At 45.7% G+C, this 25,144-nt stretch overlaps 1 protein-coding gene across 2 annotated transcripts in view; it reads left to right on the forward strand.

Moving 5' to 3' along the window:
* Positions 1 to 25,144, forward strand: part of LOC120061323 (receptor tyrosine-protein kinase erbB-3-like) — a 33,660-nt gene that overhangs the window by 3,068 nt on the left and 5,448 nt on the right. For both annotated transcript variants that reach the window (XM_039011061.1, XM_039011070.1), the window contains exons 2-19: positions 9,478 to 9,632; positions 13,785 to 13,971; positions 14,823 to 14,948; positions 15,146 to 15,208; positions 15,336 to 15,454; positions 15,583 to 15,724; positions 15,918 to 16,031; positions 16,242 to 16,359; positions 17,818 to 17,891; positions 18,004 to 18,094; positions 19,104 to 19,321; positions 19,446 to 19,578; positions 19,700 to 19,793; positions 19,986 to 20,140; positions 20,235 to 20,288; positions 23,141 to 23,282; positions 23,561 to 23,680; positions 23,838 to 23,936. In XM_039011061.1, the coding sequence (XP_038866989.1) occupies positions 9,478 to 9,632; positions 13,785 to 13,971; positions 14,823 to 14,948; positions 15,146 to 15,208; positions 15,336 to 15,454; positions 15,583 to 15,724; positions 15,918 to 16,031; positions 16,242 to 16,359; positions 17,818 to 17,891; positions 18,004 to 18,094; positions 19,104 to 19,321; positions 19,446 to 19,578; positions 19,700 to 19,793; positions 19,986 to 20,140; positions 20,235 to 20,288; positions 23,141 to 23,282; positions 23,561 to 23,680; positions 23,838 to 23,936 (2,204 nt within the window). The remainder of the gene's footprint in view (positions 1 to 9,477; positions 9,633 to 13,784; positions 13,972 to 14,822; positions 14,949 to 15,145; positions 15,209 to 15,335; positions 15,455 to 15,582; positions 15,725 to 15,917; positions 16,032 to 16,241; positions 16,360 to 17,817; positions 17,892 to 18,003; positions 18,095 to 19,103; positions 19,322 to 19,445; positions 19,579 to 19,699; positions 19,794 to 19,985; positions 20,141 to 20,234; positions 20,289 to 23,140; positions 23,283 to 23,560; positions 23,681 to 23,837; positions 23,937 to 25,144) is intronic.

A 25,144-nucleotide genomic window follows, 5' to 3' on the forward strand; every position in this document is an offset into this window, starting at 1 on the left:
TTCACGCTCAACAGTTTCCCATGTGTATCAAGAATGGTCCATCATTCAAAGGGCATCTAGCCAACTTGACACAACTGTGGGAACCATTGGAGTTAACAGGGGCCAGCATCCCTGTGGAACGCTTTCAACACTTTGTAGAGTCCATGCCCCAACAAATTGAGGATGTTGTGAGGGCAAAAAGGGGGGTGCAACTCAATATTAGGAAGGTGTTCCTAATGTTTGGTATACTCAGTGTACATCCATTATTAAGCTGGAATGGAATGTTCGTATCCTGTATATTTAACATAGAAATTCAACCCATCATGAATCTAACCTCTAATGGTATAGTGTTTGGTTAGACTTAGGCCCTGTCCCTATGGCACCCTATTCCCTATATAGTGCACTACTTTTGACCAGAGCCCAGATCTCATATTACTGTATTGATAATGTTTTATATATATTTTTTATTATTGATATCAAATGTATCATTTGTTCAGTTCTTTATTACAAATGTAATTATTTGTCACATTTGACTGTGTAAATCCTTGAATGCTACTTTTTCTTCTGAGAATGATGCGAATATATCTTGTTTTGCAGCAAAATGTGGTTGTTTGTATCTCTGAAATGAAACCATCCAGTGATAGATTTCAAATAAATACATGTCTGTTACTGAACAACCCCATGCCACGATTAGATGTGGAAAAAACACACCAATCTCTTTGGTAAATTCTTTAAACCAAAAAAGCTAATTTACCAACATTTCTGAAAATGGATATGTAGCGTTTTGGAATGAAACTCTTTATTTACTCTTTTCATTTATCACAGAAAAAGTATTCCTAAGCTAAGCATTATTACAATATCAATGGACCTGAAGGATTATACCCCGTGGGAAGTGAACAATAGCAATGTAAAATGTGCCTTATAAAATAAATGTGACATAGTATGTGTTTATATGCTTTGATGTGTGTGTTGATCCTTCTGCTCTGTGTGTGTATGTGTGTATGTCTGTTTGTGTGTGTGTGAGTCAGTGTGTGTGTCAGTGTGTGTGTGCTGAACATACATCTCAGTGAGGCGTGTATGTGAGAATAGACCTCTAAGGTATGCAGTAATCTGTTGGCGTCCTGAGCCAAGTTTCTGTTTACCTCATCCACTGTTTCTATCGCTTTATAGAAATGGTTTATCTCCTCCTACCTCCATTCTTTCTTTTCTTTCTTTCCCTCCCTTTTCTTTCCCTCCCTTTTCTTTCCCTCCCTTTCAGAAACAGCTGAATGAAAATGACAACTAAACCTGATCCAGAACTGAGAAATGTTTTCTAGTGTGTTAGGTTACTGTCTATGGCAGTAATGTTTTTTAGTGTGTTAGGTTGCTGTCTATGGAAATGGACAATGACACCACTATCTAGCCTTGACTGCATATGCAACAGAGGAAAATAGTCAGGAGAAAATGGAAAAGAGGTATAGAGTCTAGGAAAATATCTTCATTATGAGAGAGAGAGAGAGAGAGAGAGAGAGAGAGAGAGAGAGAGAGAGAGAGAGAGAGAGAGAGAGAGAGAGAGAGAGAGAGAGAGAGAGAGAGAGAGAGAGAGAGAGAGAGAGAGAGAGAGAGAGAGAGAGAGAGAGAGAGAGAGAGAGAGAGAGAGAGAGAGAGAGAGAGAGAGAGAGAGAGAGAGAGAGAGGAGCTTCTATACCAGAACCCTGGGGCCCTGTGCATGCTCCTAAATGTCGACTGCATGAACTTTCCAAAAATCATTGAAAGGTCATGATGTTTTGACTACAGTCGACTGCAAGTTTCTGCAGCTGCTCTTCACCAACTTCATCCTGCAGTCATCACCTGCATTGTGGGAGGCTCTATTGTCAAGCAATCATTAGAGTGTTTTTGTTTGACCCATACAAACGTGACTAAAGACATGACTTAAACAGGAAGCAATTGGCCACGATTTCTATGTACAGTAGATATACAGTGCATTTGGAAAGTACTCAGACCCCTTGACATTTTTATTCTCCACTAGCATAGAATACAGCGGGTGTAACGATACAGTGAAATGCTTACTTCCAGCTCTTCCTCAACAGTGCAGAATAAATGTGAAGTAGCAAAACTATCATTATAAACTGAGCGGTTTGAGCCCTAAATGCTGATTGGCTGACAGCCATGGTATAGGAGACCGTATATCATGGGTATGACAAAACATGTATTTTTACTGCTCTAATTACATTGGTAACCAGTTTATAATAGTTTTGCTACTGTATATTGTATATTTAAGCAATAAGGCCCGCGGGGGTGTGGTATATGGCCAATATACCAGGGCTAAGGGCTGTCGAAAGGTTGCTGAATCGAATTCCCGAGCAGGTAAAAATCTGTCGTTCTGCCCCTGAGCAAGGCAGTTAACCCACTGTTCCCCGGGCACCAAAGACGTGGATGTCGATTAAAGCAGCCCCCCACACCTCTCTGATTCAGAGGGGTTGAGTTAAATGCGGAAGACACATTTCAGTTGAAGGCATTTAGTTGTATAACTGACTAGGTATCCCCCTTTCCCCTTTCTTAGCCACGACGCTATGCGGGCCTTATTGCTTAAATATACAATATACAAAGTAGATTAATAAAAGTAATACAAATAGTAAGAAAATAACAAGAGCACAATAGTCGATTTAAAAAAACAAGGTAATACAATATATAACATAGAAGACAAAAAGTGACAATTTTTTACAAACAATGTGAAACAGTGTACAGGAACACTGTGGAGGTAGATAACGTGGCTGAACAGCATCTGATGACCTTCTTTGTGTACAATTATTGTGCTTGCATACACATTAATGTTTGTCTGGTGATTGTACACTTTCGTGATTTTGTTTGCCTGGGTGTACATGTGCAGGTGCACAGGACTATTTCTCAACAGGTAATTGAACTGGTTGAGTGTAAACAGCTTTAAGCCATCCACTGATAGCAGTGACCAAGCTCAGGCTTCTCCCAGTGCTTAATCTAGGTGGGGCAGTGATAAGATGGTTCGCAGTGTGCAATGTACACATAAGAACATAATTACAATCTAATGATAATTACAATTCCAAGGCCCAAACGTGTCTACACTGCACAAAGTCCATGGCCCAATTTGAGCTGAACAGAGCTCCTACAGTACACATGCTTAAATGACACTCTCTTGTGTTGTAACTTGTACACCTGGCATCTAGCTGGTGATTCGTTATATAAAAATGTCTGTTCCTTGTTTATTACACGTTTATTACACACATGCAATCTCACAATGGCAGGTTGCACATATGCAAGTGCTGGGCAAGAGCAAAATGTGCAACCTTGTGGGTGTCCAGGACCAAGATAGAAGAGCACTGGTCTAATGTAGCATGCTGCTAGGTATACTTAGAAAAAAGGTGCTATCTGGAACCGAAAACGGTTCTTCGGTTGTCCCCATAGGAGAACCCTTTGAAGAACCATTTTTGATTCAAGGTAGAACCCTATTGGGTTCCATGTCAAACTATTTCCACGGAGGGTTCCAAACTCAGCAAAAAAATAAACGTCCTCTCACTGTCAACTGCGTTTATTTTCAGCAAACTTAACATTTGTAAATATTTGCATGAACAAAACAAGATTCAACAACTGAGACATAAACTGAACAAGTTCCACAGACATGTGACTAACAGAAATTGAATAGTGTGCCCCTGAACCTTGGGGGATGGGGTCAAAATCAAAAGTAACAGTCAGTATCTGGTGTGTGACCATGACGGACCCTCCACCTCCAAATCGATCCCGCTCCAGAGTACAGGCCTCGGTGTAGCGCTCATTCCTTCGACGATAAACCCGAATCCGACCATCACCCCTAGAGACAAAACCTCGACTCGTCAGTGAAGAGCACTTTTTGCCAGTCCTGTCTGGTCCAGCGACAGTGGGTTTGTGCCTATAGGCGACATTGTTGCCGGTGATGTCTGGTGAGGACCTGCCTTACAACAGGCCTACAAGCCCTCAGTCCAGCCTCTCAGCCTATTGCGGACAGTCTGAGCACTGATGGAGGGATTGTGCGTTCCTGTTGTAACTCGGGCAGTTGTTGTTGCCATCCTGTACCTGTCCAGCAGGTGTGATGTTTGGATGTACCGATCCTGTGCAGGTGTTGTTACACGTGGTCTGCCACAGCGAGGACGATCAGCTGTCTGTCCTGTCTCCCTGTAGCGTTATCTTAGGCGTCTCACAGTACGGACATTGCAATTTATTGCCCTGGCCACATTTGCAGTCCTCATGCCTCCTTGCAGCATGCCTAAGGCACGTTCATGCAGATGAGCAGGGACCCTGGGCATCTTTCTTTTGGTGATTTTCAGAGTCAGTAGAAAGGCCTCTTTAGTGTTCTAAGTTGTCATAACTGTGTCCTTAATTGCCTACCGTCTGTGTCTTAACGACCGTTCCACAGGTGCATGTTCATTAATTGTTTATGGTTCATTGAACAAGCATGGGAAACAGTGTTTAAATCCTTTCCTTTAGATCTTTTATGAAGATCTGTGAAGTTATTTGGATTTTTACTAATTATCTTTGAAAGACAGGGTCCTGAAAAAGGAACGTTTCTTATTTTGCTGAGTTTACATGGATCCCAAAAGAGTTCTACCTGGAGCCAAAAAGGGTTCTCCTATGGGGACAACCAAAGAACCCTGTTGGAACCCTTTTCTCTAAGAGTGTAGTGTTCAGGAATTTCCATAGACCCTCTACCCAGGTAGAGTCAGTGTGCTCTGTCTGACTGCGATTGATGTCCAAGTGTGTCCAAATTCCTCTAGACTAGCACCTGTGACCCTCTCTCTCTTGCTCCTTCACAAACACAATAAAGTAGCTGCTATCTCTGCTTTATGATGGCTGGGCCTGCTCATTGGACTGTTATCACACGCTATACTCTCTCCAGAATCACCTTCTAGCTTTTACTGATTGTTATTCCATGTGTGAATCTAATGAACTAGTACATGTTAACACGTTCGGTGCTCATGTCTATGTGACTCCTCAGAGTCTCCAGATTTAATGCTGAACATGTATTTCGATCATTGTGAGAGCACAAGAACAGAGCACATATACAACATATGAGAGCACACGAACTTGAAAACATTGTCACGCCCTGATCTATTTCACCTGTCTTGTGCTTGTCTCCTCCCCCCACCAGGTGTCTCGCATTTGTTCCATTATCTCCTGTGTATTCATACCGGTGGTTTTTGTTTGCCTGTTGCCAGTTCGTCTTGTCTCGTCAAGCCTACCACCATGTTTTTCCATACTCCTGTTTTTCTTGTCCTCCCGGTTCCGACCTTTTCTGCCTGCTCTGACCCTGAGCCCGCCTGCCATACCATTCTGCCTGCCCTGACCTCGAGCCTGCCTGCCGTTCTGTACCCATCTGACTCTGACCTGGTTTACAAACTTCTGCCTGTCCTCGACCTGCCTCTTTCCTGCCCCTTGTCTATTAATAAATACCAGAGACTCAAACCATCTGCCTCCTGTCCCTCGTTATAGTACGAACTGGCCATGACGGACCCAGCAGACTCAGACCAGCTCCGCAACACTGTCTCCCTGCATGGAGCCACCATTGGAAGACATGAGGATCTACTCCAGAATCTTATGGATGGACTCCATACTTTGGCGGAACGCCATGACCAGGGCTTCAAATCATTACTGGAGCAATTCCGTGGACTATCTATCAGGCAGCATGCCACAACGGAGACCTCCCAGATGCTCAGTAATCCCCCTACCAGTGGTGATTTTTGTCTAGCCTACCCCGGCTTCCCAAGAACCCGCTTACCTCATCTGGAGCGCTATGCTGGGGATCCTGGAACCTGCCAGGCGTTTCTTTCTCAGTGCTCCCTCATCTTTGAGCTGCAGCCCTCTTCGTTTCCTTCAGATCGTTCGAAGAAAGCGTATCTCATAACACTGATGTCTGGAACAGCGCACAGTGGTTTGGGAGCAACAATCCACTATTTGCCTTCGTCTGCAGGATTTTGTGGCGGATGTGAGGAAGGTGTTCGATTCTCCGTTGACCGGGAGAGGTGACCCGAAAGCTACTTCTACTACGTCAAGACTCCTGTAGTGTGGCAGACTACGTGGTAGACTTTCGCACGTTGGCTGCCGAGAGTGCCTGGAACCCGGAGTCCCTGTTTGACACCTTCCTTCATGGATTATCGGAGGAGATTAAAGACGAGCTCGCAGCTCGGGTGTTACCCTTGGACCTCAACTCCCTCATAGCCTTAACCATAAGGATTGTTGGGCGCCTATGGGAATGCAGGAGGGAGAGGAGGTCTGTTCTCGTCCACACTCGCTCTTCCACGGCTGCTTTCTCTCCTCCGAAGGAACACGGATGTCCCCGACGCCTGCATTCCCGAGAGGATCCGATGTCACCCGAGCCCCCTCGGAAATCATCAGGGACGGGCAACTCGTTTACTCCAGAGCCTATGCAACTGGGCAGGGCAAGATTGTCGCCTATCGTATGATTACGCAGGATGAGCTACAACAGTTGCAGTTGTATTGTGGTGCTACAGGGCGTTACATATCCACCTGTCCAGTAAAATACCAGGCTCATCAGTAGGTACGAGTACGCTGGTGGGCCATACTGGGAGTCTTCTAACTCCTATTACTCGTACTCCTTTCCATGTTATCTTGCTGTGGGGTGACCGGTCTAAATCTCTCCGGATGCTCATTGACTCTGGGGCTGACGAGAGCTTCATGGACGCTACTCTAGTATCTGAGCTGCGTATCGCCACACAACTCCTCTACGTTCCCATGGACGCCAGAGCACTGGACGGCACTTCATTCGGGGCTACAGCACCCTGGCTTCAGCACCCTGGCTTCTCCCCTTTCTGCACTCACTTCTTCTAAGGTGCCGTTCACATGGTCCCCAGCTGCTGACACTGGGTTTTGGATCTCAAGCATCGTTTCACCACAGCCCATCCTCATCCATCCGGACTCATCCCATCAGTTCGTGGTGGAGGTTGAAGCCTCGGATGTTGGAGTGGGGGTCGTTCTGTCCCAACGTTCGGCACAGGACCAAAAGTTGCACCCCTGCGCTTTCCTTTCTCATCGCCTGAATTCTGCTGAGAGGAACTATGACATTGGTAATCGAGAGCTTCTTGCAGTCAAGATGGCGCTGGAGGAGTGGAAGCATTGGCTTAATGCCATTCTTAGTTTGGACCGACCCTAAGAATCTTGAATATGTCCGCATCGCCAAACGCCTCAACTCTAGACAGGCTCGTTGGGCTCTGTTATTCACTTGGTTTAACTTTACCATCACCTACCGCCCTGGGTCCAAGAATGTTAAGCCTGATGCTCTCTCCCGCCTGTACAGTTCTGCGGCTATACAATCAGACCCAGAGATCATCCTCCCTACCTCCTGTCTCACTGCTACACTTGTCTCGTGAATCAAGAGCCTGGTCCACAAGGTGCACCAGGCAGGGGGCATGGCTAACCGGATGTTCGTCCCTGATTCGGCCCGGTCCTGAATGGGCCCATTCCTCGAAGCTTACCTGTCATCTCGGCTCCCGACGGACCCTGGCTTTCATCCAATAACGTTTCATCCTACAGCGGTCGCCGCCTGCACAGTGCCTAATCTATAGACTTCCTGTTGACATGGTCTCCGATCGTGGTCCTCAGTTTCCGTCACGATTCTGGAAGGCGTTCTGCACCCTCATTGGGTCGTCGGCCAGCCTGTCCTCAGTCCAACGGCCAGTCAGAGCGTGCCAAACAGGACCTGGAGACGACACTTCAGTGACTCGTCTCGGCCAATCCCACCACCTGGAGCCAGCAACTCGTGTGGGTGGAACATCATACCCTGCTCGGCCACTGGGCTCTCGCCTTTCGAGTGTTCCCTGGGTTACTAGCCTCCGCTCTTCCCAGAGCAAGAGGAAGAGGTCAGCATGCCCTCAACCCAGATGTTCGTCCGTCGCTGTCGGCATATCTGGAAGAGAGCCCGGTCCGCTCTTCTTAAGACCACCTCCAGGTATCGGCGACAGGCGGATCACCACCGGACCCCAGTCTTGGGCAGAGGGTATGGCTCTCCACTCGGGATCTGCCCCTCAGAGTGGAATCCCATAAACTTTCCCCCCGCTTTATCGGCCCCTTTCCCATCTCTTAAATCCTTAGTCCCACTGCTGTTCGTCTTCTGTTGCCCCGCACCCTCCGTATACATCCCACATTTCATGTGTCTAAGATTAAACCTCTGTCTCACAGCCCTATGTCTCCTGTTTCCAGACCCCCCCCCCCCCCCCCGCCCATCTCATTGATGGCCTTCCGGCATACAAGGTGAGACGCCTCCTGAGTGTTCAACTTCGGGCAGGGGTTTCCAGAACCTGGTTGACTGGGAGGGTAATGGCCCGGAGAAGAGGTGCTGGGTCCCCGCTAAGAACATCCTGGACCTGGCCCTCATCGCTGACTTTTACCGCCAGCATCCCGGTCAACCAGGCATGCGCCCGGGTAGGACGCCAGGTGGCGCCCCTAGAGGTGGGGATGCTGTCACACCCTGATCTGTTTCACCTGTCTTATGCTTGTGTCCATCCCCCACCAGGTGTCTCCCATTTGTACACCACCAGGTGTCTCCCTGTGTATTTATACCGGTGGTTTCTGTTTGTCTGTTGCCAGTTCGTCTTGTCTCGTCAAGCCTACCAGCGTGTTTTTCTGTACTCCTGTTTTTCTAGTCCTCCCGGTTCCGACCTTTTCTGCCTGCCCTGACTCTGAGCCCGCCTGCCGTCCTGTACCCATCTGGCTCTGACCTGGTTTACGAACTATTGCTTGTCCTCGACCTGCCTTTTGCCTGCCCCTTGTCTATTAATAAATACCAGAGAGTCAAACCCTCTGCCTCCTGTGTCTGCATTTGGGACTCATCCTGTTTCGTTATAAACATGGTCTATCTCTTTAGGGTAGTCACAAGCAGGCCTGTGTGCAGTTCAACGTCCCATCAGATCCAACACAGTATAGCTTGTTCTTAGCTACCTTTCAATCTGTGAATAAATTACCTATTGGTATATAGGGAAACATATTCATCGAACAGCAACTGGAAATAAAAAAACAAACAAGTTATTATACAGAGTTAGCCTCTCTTCCTTCCTCTTTCCCTTTCTCTTTCTCTCTCTTTGGACATCTGGCTGAGATTTGAATAGCAAAACAGTCTCTCTGTCCCAATGACATGGAAAGGGACTGGACTCCTACAGTCCACAGTAAGAAAGGCCCAGTATGTCTGCCCCAGAGACAGTCAGTTACTGTATTGAATGTAGCACTGGCCTCAGCCTATTTCACATCACATGTATCCATTCTGGCCGTTAGCATGCAAAGCTAAAGGGCATGAGAAATGAGCATAAACCAATGAATTATTATTCCTACCACTGACAGTTATTACAGTATGTATTAGTCAGAGTTTGAATGTATGTTGTGAGCTGATGTATTACATCAAAACTACACAAAATGGATCAGTACTGACAACAACTTAGGCTAGAGTTTTGAAGTGAAATCCTTAAAACTGAAGAACTATCTTTTGCCTTTCTTTCCCCGCAGTGATATGCTCCGGCACCCAGAACGCACTGAGCGTGACAGGAAGTTCACAGACGCAGTACACACTGATGAAGGATATGTACAGCGGCTGTGAGATTGTCATGGGCAACCTGGAGATAACCATGATGGAACATTGGAGGGATTTCACTTTTCTACAGGTGAGGGGATGAACAGGTGGATGAATGGCAACAGGTGTGTGTGTGTGTGTGTGTGTGTGTGTGTGTGTGTGTGTGTGTGTGTGTGTGTGTGTGTGTGTGTGTGTGTGTGTGTGTGTGTGTGTGTGTGTGTGTGTGTGTGTGTGTGTGTGTGTTTCTTGCATCAGGAGTGTATGTATAATTTAGTCCAGTTCAACAGAAGTCTATATATAGTGCCAGTCTATTTTCCTGACAACCAGTGGTGTAAAGTACTTAAGTAAAAATACTTGAAAGTACTACTTAAGTAGGTGCTTGGGGTATCTGTACTTTACTTTACTATTTATATTTTTGACAACTTTTACTTTTACTTCACTACATTCCTAAAGAAAATTATATACTTTGAACATTTTCCCCGACACCCAAAAGTACTTGTTACATTTTGAATGCTTAGCAGGACAGGACAATGGTCAAATTCACACACTCAAGAGAACATCCCTGTTCATCCCAACTGCCTCTTGTCTGTCGGACTCACTAAACACAAATGCTTCATTTGTGAATGATGTCTGAGTGTTGGAGTGTGCCCCTAGCTATCCATAAATAAAAAAAAACAAGAAAATTGTAATTGCTCAAATAAAGAGTTTTAAATCATTTATACTTGTACTTTTACATTTGATACTTAATTATATTTTAGCAATTACATTTACTTTTGATAATTAAGTATCTTTAAACCAAATACTTTTAGAATTTTACTCAAGTACTATTTTATTGGGTGACTTACTTTACTTGAGTCATTTTCTATTAAGGCATCTTTACTTTTACTCAAGTATGACAATTGGGTACTTTTTCCACCACTGCTGACAACACTAAACACACAATCAGACATGTCAGGCCACAGACTTCCCTTTGCTGCACAGAGAACTACTCAGAGCTCTTATCAGTGTGTGTCTCCTGTGGATAATGTCACTGTCTCCTGTACAAAATGAGTCACCTTACATTCCAGTCTATAACCTTAGTCCAGGGCCGGCCCCAGGCATAAGCGATATAGGCAATTGCTTAGGGCCTCCGGCCGCTAAGCGGGATCTCAACTTACTGTTGAGAGGTAGAATAGTAGAATACATACGGTGAAAGTTCGAAATTTCAAATCAAATCAAACTTTATTTGTCACATGCGCCAAATACAACAAGTGTAGACTTTACCGTGAAATGCTCACTTACAAGCTCTTAACCAACAGTGCAGTTCAAGAAGAGTTAAGAAAATATTTACCAAGTAGACGAAAGTAAAAAGTAATAATTAAAAGCAACACAAAAATAATAACAATAACGAGGCTATATACAGGGGGCACCGGTACCGAGTCGGTGTGCGGGGGTACAGGTTAGTTGAGGTAATTTGTATATGTAGGTGGGGATGAAGTGACTATGCATAGATAATAAATAGCGAGTTGCAGCAGTGTACAAAAGGGAGAGGGGGTCAATGTAAATTGTACGGTGGCGATTTTTTAAATTGTTCAGCAGTCTTATGGCTTGGGGGTAGAAGCTGTTGAGGAGCCTTTTGGTCCTAGACTTGGCACTCCGGTACCACTTGCCGTGCAGTAGCAGAGAAAACAGTCTATAACTTGTGTGACTGGAGTCTCTGACAATTTTATGGGCTTCCCTCTGACACTGCCTATTATATAGGTCCTGGATGGCAGGAAGCTTTGCCTCAGTGATGTACTGGGCCAATCGCACTACCCTCTGTAGCGCCTTACGGTCAGATGCCGAGCAGTTGCCATACCAGGCGGTAATGCAACCGGTCAGGATGCTCTCAATGGTGCAGCTGTAGAACCTTTTGAGGATCTGTGGACCCATGCCAAATCGTTTCAGTCTCCTAAGGGGGAAAAGGTTTTGTCGTGCCCTCTTCACGACTGTCTTGGTATGTTGGACCATGATAGTTTGTTGGTGATGTGGACACCAAGGAACTTGAAACTCTCAACCCGCTCCACTACAGCCCGGTCGATGTTAATGGGGGCCTGTTCGGCCTGCCTTTTCCTGTAGTCCACGATCAGCTCCTTTGTCTTGCTCACACTGAGGGAGAGGCACCACACTGCCAGTTCTCTGACCTCCTCCCTATAGGCTGTCTCATCGTTGTCAGTGATCAGGCCTACCACTGTTGTGTCGTCAGCAAACTTAATGATGTGTTGGAGTCGTGTTTGACCACGCAGTCGTGGGTGAACAGGGAATACAGGAGGGGACTAAGTACACACCCCTGAGGGGCCCCAGTGTTAAGGATCAGTGTGGCAGACGTGTTGTTGCCTACTCTTACCACCTGGGAGCGGCCCATCAGGAAGTCCAGGATCCAGTTGCAGAGGGAGGTGTTTAGTCCCAGAGTCCTTAGCTTAGTGATGAGCTTCGTTGGCACTATGGTGTTGAACGATGAGCTGTAGCCAATGAACAGCATTCTCACATAGGTGTTCCTTTTGTCCAGGTGGGAAAGGGCAGTGTGGAGTGCGAATGAGATTGCGTCATCTATGGATCTGTTGGGGCGGTATGCGAATTGGAGTGTATCTAGGGTGTCTGGGAGGATGCTGTTGATGTGAGGCATGACCAGCCTTTCAAAGCACTTCATGGCTACCGACGTGAGTGCCACAGAGCGGTAATCATTTAGGCAGGTTACCTTCGCTTTCTTTGGCTCAGGGACTATGGTGGTCTGCTTGAAACATGTAGGTATTACAGACTCGGTCAGGGAGAGGTTGAAAATGTCAGTGAAGACACTTGACAATTGGTCCGCGCATGCTTTGACTACACGTCCTCGTAATCTGTCTGGCCCAGCGACTTTGTGAATGTTGACCTGTTTAAAGGTTTTGTTCACATCGGCTACCGAGAGTGTTATCACACAGTCATCCAGAACAGCTGGTGCTCTCGTGCATGCTTCGGTGTTGCTTGCCTTGAAGCAAGCATAAAATACATTTCGCTCGTCTGGTAGGCTCGCGTCACTGGGCAGCTCGCGTCTGGGTTTCCCTTTGTAGTCCGTATTAGTTTTCAAGCCCTGCCACATCCGACGAGCGTCAGAGCCGGTGTAGTAGGATTCAATCTTAATTCTGTATTGACGCTTTGCTTGTTTGATGGTTCATCTGAGGGCATAATGGGATTTCTTATAAGCGTCCGGATTAGTCTCCCGCTCCTTGAAAGCGGCAGCTCTAGCCTTTAGCTCGATGCGGATGTTGCCTGTAATCCATGGATTCTGGTTGGGATATGTACATACAGTCACTGTGGGGACGACGTCGTCGATGCACTTATTGATGAAGCCGATAACTGAGGTGGTGTACTCCTCAATGCCATTGGATGAATCCCGGAACATATTCCAGTCTGTGCTAGTAAAACAGACATGTAGTGTAGCATCCGCGTCATCTGACCACTTCCGTATTGAGCGAGTCACTGGTACTTCCTGCTCTAGTTTTTGCTTGTAAGCAGGAATCAGAAGGATAGAATTATGGTCAGATTTGCCAAATGGAGGGCGGGGGATAGCTTTGTATGGATCTCTGTGTGTGGAGTAAAGGTGGTCTAGGATTTTTTTTTCTCTGGTTCCACATGTGACATGCTGGTTAGAATTTGGTAAAACTGATTTAAGTTTGCCTGCATTAAAGTCCCCGGCCACTAGGAGTGCCGCTTCTGGGTGAGCATTTTCTTCTTTGTTTATGGCCTTATAGAGTTGGTTGAGAGCGGTCTTAGTGCCAGCTTCGTTCTGTGGTGGTAAATAGATTGCTACGAATAATATAGATGAGAACTCTCTTGGTGGATAGTGTGGTCTTCAGCTTTTCATAAGATACTCTACCTCAGGCGAGCAATACCTCGAGACTTCTTTAATATTAGACATCGCGCACCAGCTGTTATTGACAAATAGACACACACTTCCACCCCTCGTCTTACCAGAGGTAGCGTCTCTGTAATGCCGGTGTATGGGAAATCCTGCTTCCTCTATATTGTCCGTATCGTCATTCAGCAATGTCTCGGTGAAACATAAGATGTTACCGTTTTTAATGTCCTGTTGGTAGGATAATCTTAATCGTAGGTCATCAATTTTATTTTCCAATGATTGCACGTTAGCAAGAAGAACGGATGTCAGTGGGAGTTTACTGCACTTTGGAATAAAACTTTTTTGTTGACTCTTTCCCTCTTCCCTGACCTCTCTCCTCCCCTGTAGTCTATCAGAGAAGTGACAGGCTACATCCTCATAGCCATTAACCAGTTCAGTCGGTTGCCGCTGGACCAGCTCCGTATCATCAGAGGCACCACTCTGTTCGAGGAGCGCTTTGCTCTGGCTGTCCTCGTCAACTACCAGAAGGACGGCCAACACGGACTGGAGGAGCTGGGCCTCACACACCTCACAGGTACACGCACGCACGCACGCACGCACGCACGCACGCACGCACGCACGCACGCACGCACGCACACACACACACACACACACACACACACACACACACACACACATTCAAAAACATGTTAATGGAGATGAAGATAAGTCTTTAAGTGATACACATCATCATCATAAACAACACTATGGTTATCATGGTCCACATGTCAACTACCATGCCAGCTTCAGTAGTTAACCTTATGCTCCCGTCCCATCAAAGTGTCAGTGACAAATGGCAGGCATGTTACTACAACCCTCCCTCTCTAGAGTTGTAGTATGGCTGCGCGTGGGAGGCTGGACATAAAGAAAAGAGAGCCTGGTTGCATGTTACTGTTGGCACTCCCACACCCACATAGTACAACCACACCCCTTGTTGGCATGGATACAGTACAGTAGGGTTTAAGGAGGTTTGTTTGTTTGTTTGTGTGTGTGTGTGTGTGTGTGTGTGTGTGTGTGTGTGTGTGTGTGTGCGTGCGTGCGTGCGTGCGTGCGTGCGTGCGTGCGTGCGTGCGTGCGTGCGTGCGTGCGTGCGTGCGTGTGTGTGTGTGTGCGTGCATGTTATTGTTTATGTCAGGTACAATATGAGTAGATGTCTTTATTGGAAGTCCCTGTTGAAATGCCCTTTACTATGTACCCAACAGTCAGTGTAACATGAGAGGTGAGAGACGGCACAATAGGGTGAGAGAGAAATACAGACTTGTGTCAGTTTTGATGTGGTTACTCACCAATGGGTTCTGGCCTGTTATGGCAATTATCTTGACTGGAAACAGTAAACTAATTGTTTGTCCTCCTTTTTGTGTGTGTGTGTGTGTGTGTGTTCCACAGAGATCCTGGAGGGAGGGGTGCAGATCATTCAGAATAAGTTCCTGAGCTACACCCCTCAGGTGAACTGGCTGGACATAGTGAAGGATGGAGCCTCTGAGGTCATCATCAACGAGAACGGGCCTGAACGTGAGTACAACCCAGCTCAGCCGTACAGTGGGAGGTACATGGTAGGACTCGCAGAAGTCAATTGTCATGTTTATGTATTCAGATTAGTGGTGGGACTGCTACAGTACGGATAACTTTTATGTTAAATGGCTAGGATCTGTGTTCTTGTATAATGTAGCTTCTACGTTTTCTAACATTTCTGACATGTTGTTTTTCAGAGCCATGTGATGAGGCATGCGCAGGTCCATGTTGGGGGTCCAGGAATGACACCTGCCAGATCTGTTAGTCACCTCCTTCTCATTGTCTTGCAACACTAGATAACCCCTCTGTCGCATACAACCCAGCTCAGTCAGATCGCTTGGCTCAAAGTGTTCTCTCTCTCTCTCTGTCTCTCTCTCTCCCCCTCAGTGACGAAGACAGTGTGTGCCCCTCAGTGTAATGGCCGCTGCTTTGGGAGGAGTCCCAGTGAGTGCTGTCATATGGAGTGTGCAGGAGGCTGCACCGGACCCCTGGACACAGACTGCTTTGTGAGTTTTCTATACACACAAGCATACTGCAAAGAAGTGTTACCAGAAGTTTTGATAGTCATTGAATAGAAATGAATAGGTTAAACCTATACTACTAAGCAATGCATAACTGTATTTTCTCTATCCAGGCCTGCCGCAACTTCAACAACTCAGGCTCCTGTGTGCCGCAGTGTCCCCAGACCCTCATCTACAACAAGCACACCTTCAAACTGGAGCCCAACCCCAGCGCCAAGTACCAGTACGGCTCCATCTGCGTGGCCCAGTGCCCCAGTGAGTCCACACACAGCATGCTCTATCCACTACACCTCACCGGTCAACTCCTGGTCCTAATCATGACCATCATGACGACATTCAATCTATCAATTTCTAGCATGGTCCAATCTCCCTGTGTATTTTCCTATGGATTCTAATGATTTGTCTGTCCCTCTGCCCCACTCTTTCTCTGTCTCTCATTCTTCCACAGCTAATTTTGTGGTGGACGGGAGCTCGTGTGTGAGCAGCTGCCCCCCTTATAAGACGGAGGTGGAGAAGAAAGGAGTGAAGAGATGTGAGCCCTGTGGAGGCCTCTGTCCCAAAGGTACCTGCCTGTCCAGTGTCCACACATACACCCATCAAATATCATAGATCTGTAGTGTCCTCTACTCCAGCAACCTGTCCTTTTCACTCATGTAGTGAAACTTGGGCTTTATTAATTATTTCCTCTCCTCTCCTCTCCTCTCCTCTCCTCTCCTCTCCTCTCCTCTCCTCTCCTCTCCTCTCCTCTCCTCTCCTCTCCTCTCCTCTTTAGCTTGTCGAGGAACAGGCACAGCCTCCAGACAGACAGTGGACTCTCAGAACATTGACAGTTTCATCAACTGCACCAAGATCCAGGGCAGCCTGCACTTTCTGGTCACCGGGATCAAAGGGTGAGTGACAGTTGCAATGTCCTATCAAAATGGCATGACCTGAGGTGGTTTAATGATCTAAGACACTGCAGCTGGAGCACATGTACAATGTACCGCTGCCAGTATAGTTTCCAATCTGGCCCAATATGCTTTCAGCACTCTCTCCCCTACCTTTCACCTCTATCAATTTTTTAAATTTTTAAACACCTTCAAAAATCGACACCTTCCTAATATTGAGTTGCACCCCCCTTTTCCTTCAGAACAGCCTCAATTCGTCGAAACATGGATTCTATAAGGGGTCGAAGGTGTTCCACAGGGATGCATGTTGACTCCAATGCTTCCCACAGTTGTATCAAGTTGGCTGGATGTTCTTTGAGTGGTGGACCATTCTTGATATGGGAAACTGACATGGGAAACTGTTGGGCGTGAAAAACCCAGCAGCGTTGCAGTTCTTTTTAAAAATAAATTTATTTGTTGTTGTTTTTTTGTTGTTACTTTTACCCCTTTTTCTCCCTAATTTCGTGGTATCCAATTGGTAGTTACAGTCTTGTCTCATCGCTGCAACTCCCGTACAGACTCGGGAAAGGCGAAGGTCGAGAGTCGTGCGTCCTCAGAAGCACAACCCAACCAATGCCCACTTAACCCGGAAGCCAGCCGCACCAATGTGTCGGAGGAACATTGGTCCGCCGCTGGAGTCGCTAGTGCTCGATGGGACAAGGACAACCCTGCCGGCCAAACCCTCCCATAACTCGGATGACGCTGGGCCAATTGTGCACTGCCCAATGGGTATCCCGGTCGCGGCCGACTGCGACAGAACCTGGACTCAAACCCAGAATCTCTAGTGGCACAGCTAGCACCAGCATTGCAGTTCTTGACACACTCAAACCGGTGCGCCTGGCACCTACTACCATAACCCATTCAAAGGCACTTCAATATTTTGTTTTGCCGATTCACCCTCTGAATGGCACACACACCATCCATGTCTTAAGTGTCTCAAGGCTTTAAAATCCATCTTTAACCTGTCTCCTCCCTTCATCTACACTGATTGAAGGGAATTCACCTGGTCAGTCTATTTCATAAAGAGCAGGTGTTCCTAATGTTTTATACACTCAATGTACAGATGCAGGATCTTAATTTGATTAAGATTTGTTGCTGAGAATTTTCCTGCACAGTACGAAATGCAAACTTGTAGTCTATTCAAGGCTAAAAAAGGCTTCTAAGGTTTCTAATTTCCACTTTAAAATGTCAGACTTGATTTGCCCTAATGAAAAATGTATCATCCCCTACAAAAAAATGCCATTAATTATAATCCAGATAATAATTCACAAGTCCTGTTTCTGCAGGCTCATTTTCCTGCTGTAGCAAACTGGCTCAAATGAAGATCCTACATCTGTATATTCAAAATGACACAGTAATGTCAACTTGTTCCCTTTTCGTTGGTCCTCACTACTTCTCTGTTGGTTGATCTTCTATACACAGTGATCCCTACAACAACATCACAGCTTTGGACCCAGAGAAACTGAAGATCTTCAGAACTGTGCGAGAGATCACAAGTATGTGTGTGTATGAATGTGTGTGTGTGTTGAAGTTTCAAGTGCAAGTGTCAGTTTAGTGGTGTGTTTGTATGGTGTTCTGTGTTTGTAACACACCTTCTCCGGTTGCCAGACATTCTGAGTATCCAGTCATGGCCGGAAACTCTGACAGACCTGTCAGTGTTCTCCAACTTGACAACCATACAAGGAAGAACTCTTTACAGGTGACGATCTGTCTGTCTGTTTCCCTCACTGTCTGACACTATACTTGTGTCTCTGTCTCTCTGCACTAAGGAAAGAAGAAATATCTTGTTCACATTCTACAGTATGTGTACACTGAACCCATCACCATTTCCATCTGTGTTCAACTGCATTGTAGACCTGTTGTGTCTTGTGTGTCTTGTCACCACTTTCTCTCATCCTCTTTCATCCCTTTTCTCATTCTCTACTCTGTTCTCCTCTCTCTCTGTCTCTTCTGTCTCTCTGTCTCTTCTGTCTCTCTGTCTCTTCTGTTTTCCTCTCTCTGTCTCTCTGTCTCTTCTGTCTCTCTCTCTGTCTTGTTTGTCCCATCAGAGGGCGCTCTAAAAGGTACAGTAGTGTTTGTGACAGCTGTTTTACTAATCTTCCTGATATGACATCATACTTACACAATTTCCTCCTTATCACCTGTGACTATGCTAAGCAACATTTTACTCAGAATTGGTTATGTGTTGTGTCTTGAACTGTATGGGAAGTGTCTCAGTTGGTGGTGGTGGTGGGTGAGGGATTTGTGTTGAGGTATAAGGTAACCACTATCCTCATGATTGTATTTTGAACTTGATCATACCATATGACCATAGACACGTCTACGTATAAGTGAAGAGTTGGGTACTGGGAGTCACTGGGTGAATAGGTGTTATTGATGAAACTAATCTCAAAGACAATGACATATGCATTCCCTACATAGCAACATACATCTTTTCTGTCTGCATGTAGACAATTAGTGTTTGGGAGCAGCAATGCCGATTGCGCAATTCATTTTTTTATCTGTCCTGACTTGATGTTCCCAGCACCAGTATACATTTGTACATATTTTGTCTGAAGTATCCTCCATTCCCTCCACCCTGATGGTTCTCCTCTCTCTGCTCCCTCACCTTTGACCCACTCTCCCTTCCTGTCATCTCACTGCCTCTCTACCCCTCTGCCCTGCCCATCTTCCTCCTCCTGCGTTATTCCCTCCTCCCTCTTGTTCAGGGGCTACTCCCTGCTGGTGATGCGCATCCCGTCCCTGACATCTCTGGGGCTGCGCTCGCTGCGGAGGATCAACGACGGCGGCGTCTACATCACAGGAAACAAGAAGCTGTGCTACCACCACACCGTCAACTGGACACGCCTCTTCAGCAGCAGCTCCCGCCCACAGCGCCGCCAGAAGAACATTGACATCAAGGAGAATCGTCTCCAGAGCCAGTGTGGTGAGACAGGGGGACTGAGGAGAGAGACTGAGTGAAATCTCAAAATCATTGAGTGAATATGGCGGGTAAACTAGTAAAGTACTAATAGTTTTTTGCATATGTTTCTGTTTGTGTGTGTGTGTAGTTGAGGAGGGGCACATGTGTGACCCACTGTGTTCGTTGGAGGGGTGTTGGGGTCCTGGTCCGGACCAGTGTATGTCCTGTAAGAACTACAACCGAGGAGGAACCTGTGTCCATCAGTGCAGATTTCTCACTGGGTCAGTAGTCAGTCAAAACAATGTATCTTTATTATAATGTAGATTTGTCAGTATGTCTCAATGTGTGTGTGTGACTATGTTCAACCTCTTTTTCAATCTCAATCTCTATGTTTTTCTCCAGGGAGGGGCGTGAGTTTGCAGGTCCAAAGGGCGAGTGTATGCCCTGTCACTCAGAGTGTGAGGTCCAGGAGGGACAGCTCACCTGCACAGGACCGGTATGCACACCTCTGACCATATCTCTCAATGCATCATAAAAAGACATAAGCTCAGAGTGATCAGTTGAAAAGTGTCTCTCAAAATTGTTAGGACTATCTGAAATGTAGCGTTTTACTGCCACCTTGTGGATGATATTCTGGACCACAGTTAGATGGAAATTGTCCTCTCTCTCCCTCTCTGTCTCTCTGCAGGGAGCTAATAAGTGTGTGGTGTGTGCCAGTCTGAGGGACGGTCCCCACTGTGTGTCTTCATGCCCTGAGGGAGTGATGGGGGAGAAGGGTCTCATCTTTAAATACCCCAACCAGCAGAGACGCTGTGAGCCCTGCCACCTCAACTGCACCCAGAGGTGAGAAACGAGTCAGAGAATGGGGGAGGGGTGTGTGTGTGTGTGTGTGCGTGCGTGCGTGCGTGTTAAATATCTCTCTGTTCTGTGTTTTCAGTTGCTCAGGGCCAGGCATTGGGGACTGTTTGGACTCGTCCAGAATAACCACTAGGTGAGTGGAGCCTCTGTCTTTTCTCCACCTGTGACTGACAACCTGATATCTCCTCAATGTAATGACAATTAAAGTGTGTTCTGTGTTCTCTAGTCTAGAACACAGCAATCTTCATTATCGTACGGTGCATTCGGAAAATATTCAGACCCCTTGACTTTTTCCACATTTTGTTAAGGTACAGCCTTGATCTAAAATTGATCAAATAGTTTTCCCCCCTCATCAATCTAACACTATAACCTATAATGACAAAGCAAAAACTGAAATATCACATTTACATACAGTACCAGTCAAACATTTGGACACACCTGCTCATTCAAGGGTTTTTCTTTATTTGAACTATTTTCTACATTTTAGAATAATAGTGAAGACATGTGGAGGCCAGATCATGTGACGCAGCACTCAATCACTCTCCTTCTTGGTCAAATAGCCCTTACACAGCCTGGAGGTGTGTTTTGTCATTGTCCTGTTGAAAAACAAATGATAGTCCCACTAAGCGTAAACCGGATGGGTGGTGTATCGCTGTAGAATGCTCTGATAGCCATGCTGGTTAAGTTTACCTTGAATTCTAAATAAATCACTGACAATGTCACTTGCAAAGCACCCCCACACCATCACACCTCCTCCTCCATGCTTCACAGTGGGAACCGCACATGCGGAGATCATCCGTTCACCTACTCTGCATCTCACAAAGACACAGCAGTTGGAACCAAATATCCCAAATTTGGACTCATCAGACCAAAGGACAGATTTCCACCGGTCTAATGTCCATTGCTCGTGAATCTTGGCCCAAGCAAGTCTCTTCTTCCTATTGGTGTCCTTTAGTAGTATTTTATTTACAAAAATTTGACCTTGAAGAACTCATTCACACAGTCTCCTCTGAGCAGTTGATGTTGAGATGTGTCTGTCACTTGAACTCTGTGAAGCATTTATTTGGGCTGCAATTTCTGAGGCTGGTAACTGTAATGAACTTATCCTCTGCAGCGGAGGTAACTCTGGGTCTTCCTTTCCTGTGGTAATCCTTGTAAGAGACAGTTTCATCATAGGGCGTGATGGTTTTTGCGACTGCACTTGAAGAAACTTTCAAAGTTATGGAAATTTTCCAAATTGACTGACCTACAAATCTTAAAGTAATGATGGACTGTCGTTTGTCTTTGCTTATTTGAGCTGTTCTTGCCATAATATGGACTTGGTCTTTTACAAAAAATAAGACTATCTTCTGTATACCATCCCTACCTTGTCACAACACAACTGATTGGATCAAACTCATTAAGAAGGAAATAAATTCCACAAATTAACTTTAAACAAGGCACACCTGTTAATTGAAATGCATTCCAGGTGACTACCTCATGAAGCTGGTTGAGAGAATGCCAAGAGTGTGCAAAGCTGTCATCAAGGCAAAGGGTGGCTACTTTGAAGAATCTCAGATATAAAATATGTTTTGATTTGTTTAACACTTTTTTAGTTACTACACGATTCCATATGTGTTATTTCATAGTGTTGATGGCTTTACTATTATTCTCCAATGTAGAAAATAGTAAAAATAAAGAAAAACCCTTGAATGAGTAAGTGTATCCAAACTTCTGACTGGTACTGTAAGTATTCAGACCCTTTACACAGTGCTTTGTCGAAGCATCTTTGGCAGCAATTACATCCTCGAGTCTTCTTGGGTATGACGCTACAAGCTTGGCATACCTGTATTTGGGGAGTTTCTCCCATTCGTCTCTGCAAATCCTCTCAAGCTCTGTCAGGTTGGATGGAGAGCGTTGCTGCACAGCTACTTTAAGGTCTCTCCAGAGATGTTTGATCAGGTTCAAGTCCAGGCTCTTGCTGGGCCACTCAAAGACATTCAGAGACTTGTCCCGAAGCCACTCCTGCATTATCTTGGCTGTGTGCTTAGTGTTGTTGTCCTGTTGGAAGGTGAACCTTCGTCCCAGTCTGAGATCCTGAGTGCTCTGGAGCAGGTTTTTCTCAAGGAGGTCTCTCTCTACTTTGCTCTGTTCATCTTTCCCTTGATCCTGATTAGTCTCCCAGTCTCTGCCACTGAAAAACATCCCCACAGCATGATGCTGCCACCACCATTCATCACCGTAGGGATGGTGCCAGGTTTCCTCCAGACGTAACGCTTGGCATTCAAGCCAAAGAGTTTGATCTTGGTTTCATCAGACCAGAGAATCTTGTTTCTCATGTTCCGAGAGTCCTTTTACTGAGGAGTGGCTTCCGTCTGGCCACTACTATAAAGGCCTGATTGGTGGAGTTCTGCAGAGATGGTTCTCCTTCTGGAAGGTTCTCCCATCTAAACAGAGGAACTCTGGAGCTCTGTCAGAATGACCGTCGTGTTCTTGGTCATCTTCCTGACCAAGGCCCTTCTCCCCTGATTGCTCAGTTTGGCCGGGTGGCCAGCTCTAGGAAGAGTCTTGGTGGTTCCAAACTTCTTCCATTTAAGAATGATGGAGGCCACTGTGTTCTTGGGGACCTTCAATGCTGCCGAAATGTTTGGTACCCTTCCCCATATCTGTGCCTCGACACAATCCTGTCTCGGAGCTCTACAGACAATTCCTTCAACCTCATGTCTTGGTTTTTGCTCTGACATGCACTGTCAACTGTGGGAACTTATATAGACAGGTGGGTGCCTTTCCAAATCATGTCCAATCAATTGAATTTGCCAACATTTCATCAAAAATTGTTATCGCTTTGTCATTATGGCGTACATTGATTAGATTTTTTAAATACTCTCTAGAATAAGTCTTTAACATAGCAAAATGTGGAAAAAGTCAAGGGGTCTAAATACTATCCGAATGCTGCCGAATATCAGCTGCTGATTGGCTAATACCTCTTCCTGTGTCTTTTTCCAGCCAACCCATTATAGGCATTGTTCTGGGAGTTTTGGCAGTGGTGATAGTGGGCATCTCTATCTTTGTGATGAGTGTTCTGTACCGCCGAGGTCTTGCAATCCGGCGCAAGAGAGCCATGAGGAGATACCTGGCGAGTGGAGAGGTGGGAAGGGGAGGGGAGAGAGGGTGTGTGTGTGTGTGAGTGAGTGAGTGAGTGAGTGAGTGAGTGAGTGAGTGAGTGAGTGAGTGAGTGAGTGAGTGAGTGAGTGAGTGAGTGAGTGAGTGAGTGAGTGAGTGAGTGAGTGAGTGAGTGAGTGAGTGAGTGAGTGAGTGAGAGAGAGCGAGAGAGAGAAAATAAGGATTTTTTTAAAGCACTGTTTGTGTGTGTTATTGTCTTGATATGTCCTGATATTAACTGTGTGCATTTGTGTTTGTCTGTAGAGTTTAGAGCCCTTGGACCCTGGTGAGAAGGGGGTCAAAGTTCATGCGAGGATCCTGAAGGTCAGAGAGCTCCGTAAGATCAAGCTGCTGGGCACCGGGGTGTTTGGCTCCATCCACAAGGTGCTTACAACATCAACCGTCGCCCTCTTAAACCCCATATTTTCATCATCACTATGCACCTTTCTACCATTTACCAAATTGTGCTTCTTACCTTACTTGTCTTTGTTTCATTGTGAGGTAACCCCTCTCCCCCTGTCTTTTCCTCCACCTTTCTCAGGGCATTTGGATTCCTGAGGGAGACTCAGTAAAGATCCCCGTGGCCATAAAGACTATTCATGATCGAACGGGGCGGCAGACCTTCCATGAGATCACAGACGTAAGAAAATATATATACACTACCGTTCAAAAGTTTGGGGTCACTTAGAAATGTCCTTGTTTTTGAAAGAAAAGCTAATTTTTTGTCATTAAAATAACATCAAATTGATCAGAAATACAGTGTAGACATTGTTAATGTTGTAAATGACTATTGTAGATGGAAACGGCAGATTTTTTAATGGAATATCTACATAGGCGTACAGAGGCCCATTATCAGCAAACATCACTCCTGTGTTCCAATGGCACGTTGTGTTAGCTAATCCAAGTTTATCCTTCTAGGCAGAGTTCCTCTGTCCAGTGTCTGTGTTCTTTTGCCCATCTTAATCTTTTATTTTTATTGGCCAGTCTGAGATATGCCTTTTTCTTTGCAACTCTGCCTAGAAGACCAGCATCCCGGAGTCGCCACTTCACTGTTGATATTGAGCCTGGTGTTTTGCGGGTACTATTTAATGAAGCTGCCAGTTGAGGACTTGTGAGGCATCTGTTTCTCAAACTGGACAATCTAATGTACTTGTCCTCTTGCTCAGTTGTGCACCGGGTCCTCCCACTCCTCTTTCTATTCTGGTTAGAGGCAGTTTGCACTGTTCTGTGAAGGGAGTAGTACACCGCATTGTACGAGATCTTCAGTTTCTTGCCAATTTCTCACATGGAATAGCCATAATTTCTCAGAACAAGAATAGACTGCCGAGTTTCAGAAGCAAGTTCTTTGTTTCTTGCCTTTTTGAGCCTGTAATCGAACACACAAATGCTGATGCGCCAGATACTCAACTAGACTAAAGAAGGCCAGTTTTATTTCTTCTTTAATCAGGACAACAGATTTCAGCTGTGATAACATAATTGCAAAAGGGTTTTCTAATTATCAATTAGCCTTTTAAAATGATAAACTTGGATTAGCTAACACAACGTACCATTGGAACACAGGAGTGATGGTTGCTGATAATGGGCCTCTGTACGCCTATGTAGATATTCCATTAAAAATCTGCCATTTCCAGCTACAATAGTCATTTACAACATTAACAATGTCTACACTGTATTTCTGATCAATTTGATGTTATTTTAATGGACAAGAAGAAGGACATTTCTAAGTGACCCCAAACTTTTGAACGGTAGTGTATATCTCACATACCCATTCTCAAGAACATCTTCCCCTTCAAATCATAACTGACCTGATAACACTTATCTTGACTCTGTTTACTAATGCAGATTTTT

Source organism: Salvelinus namaycush, chromosome 2 (genome assembly GCF_016432855.1).
Source record: "Salvelinus namaycush isolate Seneca chromosome 2, SaNama_1.0, whole genome shotgun sequence".
Lineage (NCBI taxonomy): Eukaryota > Metazoa > Chordata > Actinopteri > Salmoniformes > Salmonidae > Salvelinus > Salvelinus namaycush.